This window comes from Pygoscelis adeliae, unplaced genomic scaffold (assembly GCF_000699105.1).
Source record: "Pygoscelis adeliae isolate BGI_AS28 unplaced genomic scaffold, ASM69910v1 Scaffold343, whole genome shotgun sequence".
NCBI classification, from domain to species: domain Eukaryota; kingdom Metazoa; phylum Chordata; class Aves; order Sphenisciformes; family Spheniscidae; genus Pygoscelis; species Pygoscelis adeliae.
In genome coordinates this window covers 1,106,095-1,112,518 of record NW_008824402.1, presented here as the reverse complement: position 1 = coordinate 1,112,518, position 6,424 = coordinate 1,106,095, and the positions used below count along the sequence as shown (strand labels likewise).

Sequence of the window (6,424 nt, the reverse complement as noted above, 5' to 3'; positions counted from 1 at the left end):
AGGGCCTCTCTGCTGGGGTACTGAGTTTCAAGGGGTCTGTAGTGGCATCAGTCTGCATGGCTGAGCTGTAGGTGTTCCCACAGAGCATGTTCCTGGGAGCTGTTCTTTGGAAGGTCTACCCAAAGTGAGATGGGAATGCTGGGAAATCCTGTCTTGTACTGGAACCTCTGTACCCAGATGAGATTTACCAGTTTGCCCCTGATGGCAGGTTGGTAGTTACAGGTGGGGATGGGCATGAGAGATCTCAAAACAGTTTAAGGGGGTAGACACTGGCTGTGGTCATAAGTGTGGATGTTGGCTGGTAGAACAATGGAGAGGAGAAGGGGCTGGAGGGGAGTGTGGTGATTTACGTCACTGTTTGTTGATTTATACTGTAGGTGGGTCTGGCCCGTTGGGCAGCTGGACCAACATTTTCATTTCCTCCATCTGCTTTTAGTTAAGGTGGCTTCCGGGGTACAGGCAAGGCAAGTGGATCAGGGGCAACTGAGATGTACTCGTCAAGAAACTTTATTGGCCAGGAAACTTTGAGATTAGCATTGTGACCAAAAATGTTTCCTGTAGTTTTTTGCGTCATGCTGTACCCAGCTGTCTTCTGGCAGCACAAGGCCACTGGATGAGTGGTAAAGACCCTTTTGTTTTCAGGTATGTGCATAGCTGCATGGTGCAGTGGCTATGCACAAGCACTTCAGAGCTGCAGCAGGGCCTGGATGTGACCAGCATAGAGGCAGCAAAAGATGATGGCTATCATCTTCTGACCAGATGTCTACTGCACTCCCAGGGTACCACAGGGTGGCAGGTTTGGACCATGCTGGGAGGAACAGAGAGTGGGGTCCCTGCGGTGAGAGCCTGGCCAAGGTCCTGGAGCCAGACTTTGAGCTCTTTTGCGGCTTCAGGAACGTGATAGCTGAAGCTTGACCGTGAGGTTTCAGTGGCCCAGCAGAGCAGTGACAGCAGCAGGAGCCTGGGAGTGACCAAGTGCCTATCCTAGGGCCTTCAGGGGGAAATAGCAAGTCACCCCATTTGTTCAGAGTTGTCATAGGGCCCAAACAGCACAACTCCACCTTCTAGGGAGTGGGACGGAGCTCAGGCTGAGCACTCTAGTTACTCCCAGCCTGTGGCACTCCTGGGGACAGTCGCAGGAGCACTGTCTGCACTGGGGCACTGAGGCTGTAGGACACCCGGGAATGTTAACAGCTGGATCTTCTGCTAGAGGAGACCCTGGCTGAGCTGTCTTGCCCCTAGATACCTTCTAGTCAGGGAGACACGGCCCACCTGAGATCTGCTGCTCAGCAGTGTCTCCCTCACAGTCGCCGAGTACAGAGGGGCCAGCACACTCCGAAGGGTGATGCTTTGGTTAAGAGCCTACATTATGTAAGAGGGTCCTGACCCTTCAGGATGATTCACTGAAGGATGATAAGGGGGAAACTACCAGCTCTCCCATCCCCTCGTTATTCCTCCACTGCAGCCTTTTAATTTGTGCCCCCTCCTCATATGTCCTGTGCCAAAGCTGCCCCTCTCCAGCAGCCATGCCCTGAGTGTCCAGGCCCTGCATCTCATCCTGGCCCATTCCCTCCCTCCCCGGGGACCCAAGAAATGGGCAGCAACTGAGGATGTGCAGAGGGTGAAGTCTGACTGCTCTCTCTGGTTCTCTGCCCCAGTGGGAGATTGTTTCCCCATAGCCAGTGGGGTTTCCCCACACATACCCAGACAGGAGAGGACAGGGCAGGGCTGTACCTGCTTTTTTGTTCCTGTCTCCACTCCTTAATGCTTCCTCTCAGACCTTTCGAGATCATCATCCTCCTGACCATCTTTGCCAACTGTGTTGCACTGGCCATCTACCTGCCGATGCCTGAGGATGACACCAACGTTGCCAACTCCAGCCTGGTAAGGCACAGCCCTTCCCGCTGTCCTGCTGACCCTCCTCGCTGGACAGCCAGGTGCTTGGCTTCGAGAGCTCTGCGGAGCTGGTCCCTCAGTGTGGCATGGGTGCAAGATGGTAACACCTGTAGTGGGGGCATCTGCTGCTGCTCTGTGGGGTGCAGTCGGGTGTCGTTGGTCCAGCGAGAGATGCTGCAAAGTCAGAGGGAGGCAGAGTGGTGGAGAAACCGCTGCAAAATGGGTTTTCAGAGGTGCTGAAACTACCCCTGGGTTGAGATTGAAGGCAGCAGATTGGTGTGTGAAGTACACAGGAAGGAAGAATTGATGCCAAAAAAAGAACAAATTTCCTCAATTTTTTATCATGACACTTCCAAAAGGAAACACCCTGTTCCAGAAAGGCGGAAGTGTTTTGTTTCAGCATTTTTGGAATAAAATTTTCTGACCTTTCATTTCAAAACTGTATTTTAATTTTGGTACTTTTTATTTAAGAGGGAAAAAAAAAAAATCTCTCTTAAGCAGAGAGGTTGCTGCTTTCCAATCAGTTATTCCTTTTTGGTTTTTTTCCCAGTCACTCCATTTTGCCTGGTATAAGATGTTTTGATGTGATCCAAATCAATAGTTTGCACTATTTTTGGTTTGCCACCCCTTTCCCCTCTTCAGATTCCCACTGCGGTTCAATCCACATTGATTTCCATTGAGAGTCTGAGTTTGGTGACTGAATCAAAGCATCTAAATATGACCCTTTTTTCATTAAATGTTCTCTTCTGCTAATTTCAGGACTCCTCAGTGTTGGGGTGTGGTGTGTTGTGTGCAGGTATTGCTGGCAACTTGTGACTTAAAAAAGCACCTCTCTGGTTTTTGCCTGTTCCTTAGAGACTCTGCAGGGAAAAATATTAAAGCAGTCAAAGAATCTGTGATACAAAATACAAAGTAAGCTTTTACTTGTGCAATTTTTAGTTCCTTGAACTGCTTTTGTCTTTTTCCATCTCAACAGGCTTTTATGGCACTGAAGATAGTGTTTACTTCTCATTTCCTTGGAGAAAGAAGAAAAGGGGTCACTATTGGCAATGTGTTATTATGTCTTTTAAAAATAAAACCAAGATAGGTCCACAGAGGAGGGGAATTAAAAATACCCATGGAGAGTTAATTCCTGGGGTGTTCATTCAGCCTCCTGGCACTGTCTGACCAGCTTCTCTTAACACCTGTGAGCTTGGGGCAGAGTTAAGCTCAAGACATTGTTTTTGATTTCTTCCCTGGCCAAGGGGGCATAACAGGATTTGAAAGGTGCAGTTATCTCAGCTGAGAGATTAAAGAGGCAAAGCAAAACTGGGGCAGGTGGAGCATGGAAAGCAGGAGGTGGGGACAGCAGGGATGGGGGCTTTCCACTGGGAGGGTTTTTGAGATTTGGCTGAGACCAGGACGCCTGTGAGGGCAGAGCTGGAGAAAGCCCAGCAGCATGTGGCAGTGTGGCATGACGGGGGGGACATCCTAGCAGCAACCTGCCTCGCAGTGCTCCCGGCAGGGACTGATGCTGCCCAAGAAGGACCAACAGCCTTTCCCATTAATGGGAGGCAGGCAGGCATGTAGTGAGTAATGTCATCTGTAAATGAAATTTCATCTGTTTATATTTATTGTATATTAGATTACTTATGCTATATCCTATTGGGGGATTTTTCAGGCTGTTGCCACGCCAACATCCCTCTGTATCAGGAGCCTGGCAGCCCCAGGCCTCTGTTCTTTCATCCCTGCTCTGCATGTCCCTTTGTCATCATGTTCTGGTGGCTTTGTAGGAGCAATCCAAGCTAAGAGCTGAGCCAGACCCCCATCACCTCGGGTATCAGGCTGTGCTCTGCACGGGGCCCGCAGGCAGTGCAACAAAGGCTTATTGGAGGTGTTTCTTCCTGTAGCAGAGAGATGCTGCAATGCATTTAATCTCTCCCTGTCACTTTTTTAATTGCCTCTCTTCATTGCCCATTCCTCTCCAGAGAGGATTGAGTTTATCTGAAGACCTTGAAATTGATGAGGAGGCAAAATATATGAGGGGAAACTGAGTCAGAGCAGTGAGGACATTGCCGCACATTATTTGTGGAGGCAGGATCGAGGCTCACTCTCATCAGAGCTCACTGCTAATGGGTGTGCAGGAGCCTGTCCAGCCTGAGCTTCCTTCAGAGAAGCCTCCTGCATCCCAGACACTTAATGCAGTGAAAGCCACTCTGCTCTAAAGCTGGGGGGCTCCAGCAAGGAGAATCTCGGGAAGGGAGGATCTCCTGGGAGACCTCTGCTGCCACTTTCTTCCTGCAAGGTTGGAAAACCTGGAGAGCAGCCACGCTTGTGACTCTGTCCTTCCAGGACCACCCAGGGAAGATTTGCACACAGAGTTTACACTAGATTTAGAATTAGTCTCATGAAAGGTTTGTTAACCAGAACTCATTTTGGGGGATGAAAAAAGTATATTTAATAACCCATAAATCTTCTATGAATCCATTTTGCTTTATCCTGGAAGAAATACAGTTGTTTAATTTCAATGTATTTCATTATTATTCTTTTTAGATTAGATTTCTTCTAATCCAGAAGATTTTTTTTTTGGTAATGCTGTTTTTGTCTAATTTTGTCTAATTCTAATGAAATCAAAATATTTTCTTTGACCCTGATGAAATTATTTTGACTTTTCAACTTTGTCAGAATTTCACAGCATTTATTTTCACTTTGACTCGAGTTTCCAAAATTGTCAGTGAGCTCCAGATCACACTGTTTGTCTTTCACTAGAAGCCTTGCTCCAGGAGCAAGCAAGTTCAGAAATATGTTTAGCAAGGCAGGTTACTCAAGGGGATTCACCCAAGAAAATACAGATGTCTGCATGTGAGCTGGCTGCCTGGACTCCGTTTATGGTCAATGGAGAAATAAAGGCAAATTTAGAGTAGGGTTTTTCTCCTAGGGCAGTTGGTCTCCTCCTGTGGTTCTGATGGATGGTGTTTGGCATGCTGCACACACTAAAGTACCTATTTTTCCCCACTAATGGGACCCAAGGGTCACTGCTCAGAGGGAGGCCACCCTTTCAGAGCATCCAAAAGCAGCTGGGCTGAGTCCCATGTGCTTTGTAAACGTATCAGGTAGAGTATGGGGCCTGGTGAGTGGGGGACAGAGCTGGAGCTCAAGCTGAACAGAATACACTCTTAACAATACAGGTAATGGCCTATGTGTAGGCAGTCTGTTAGTATCACAGATAATGGCTTTATGTTTAGGTAGAACTGATGCTTAGTATAAAGGAATATGCTTCCAAAAATCCCACCATTTTGGGTTGCATTGGATGTATTTCAGCCACAGGGGTCAGAGGACCCCTGTGTTTTAAAGCCTGAACACAGCCCCAGGCACAATTCAGTTACAGGAATATGGGCATCTGATGCTGTTGCAGGTGTGCCAGACCTCCCATCTGCTGCTCTGGAGAGGTGTGACTTGCTTGTGGGTCCTGTGTAACATCTGCCACCCCAGGACTGTCTCATGTAACCCAGGGCATCTCCAGTAGCACTGAAAACAGCTATGTTTGAGCAGCTGACTCATGTCTAGCAGTCCTTAAGCAGAGATTGCTGGTCCAATGCTGGTTTTGAAGAGCGAGTACCTGCTGTTGGGTATCTGTCCCTTGAGGCTGGCATGAGTCACTCACTGCAGGAAAGTCCTGATTACATGTGGCTTTCCTAGAGCCTGGGGTCACCCTTGATCTCCTCGGGTCCTCTAATAACTGTAAGAATAGACCACACACACGCACATGTCCATGCACAGGTTCGGTGCATGGGACTTCAGAAACAACTGTTGCTCTTTTACCCAGCATCTTGAGGGATGCACATAAAGATGCAGCTGTATGAGCTTCCCCTGCCTCAATCCTCCCCTTCGCTCTGGGCTGGGGCTGCTGTAAAGGGCCAGCACGCTGCCCAGCTTGTGGCTTGGTAAGCCTGGCAGCCTCCGTGGCCTAACTTGGGGTTTTGCTGAGCCAGACCCCTCTGATCTCCCTGTTGCTGTCCCTTCCTGGCCCTACTCAGGGGTGCTCGGCCACCCCAGGAGCCTTTTCATATATAGCCCTGCCATCACAAGGTTGCCTTCTTTCAAGCTCCTTCACCTGTGGACAGAGCTGGTGAGAGGATTTCACCTCCCCTTTGCACAGATCCTAGCTGTCACTTTTGCTGCCCATTGCTGGTACGCAGCTCTCACCCTCCAGTTTGGCCAGCAGAGCTGACCACTTGTCCTGAATGCCAGTAAAAATACAGCAGCTTCCAAAGCCTGCTCCATCAAGCAGGATGCCATGGTCCCCAGCTCCTCAGCAAGGCTCCCTCTGAAGGGATGTTGCTGACCATCTGCTCCCAGCCCTGGAGAAGGGTACATTAGCTGCAGCTCCCCTGGATTTCTCTTTCTGTAGTTGGGATCTCCACACCCTGGGTCTGACAGGCATCAGCTGAGCCCTTGTCTGTACTGTGTCCAAATCATTCCCTTGTCCATGGTTTTGCTGGCTGCAGTGGTAGCACCCAGCAAAGCCTTTTCAAACCAAGCAGACCTT

General features: G+C 49.1%; 1 protein-coding gene across 1 annotated transcript in view; it reads left to right on the top strand.

The window, feature by feature from the left end:
• Nucleotides 1–6,424, top strand: part of CACNA1S (calcium channel, voltage-dependent, L type, alpha 1S subunit) — a 50,193-nt gene that overhangs the window by 3,652 nt on the left and 40,117 nt on the right. The window contains exon 2 of the mRNA XM_009320371.1: nt 1,779–1,884. Within this exon, the coding sequence (XP_009318646.1) occupies nt 1,779–1,884 (106 nt within the window). The remainder of the gene's footprint in view (nt 1–1,778; nt 1,885–6,424) is intronic.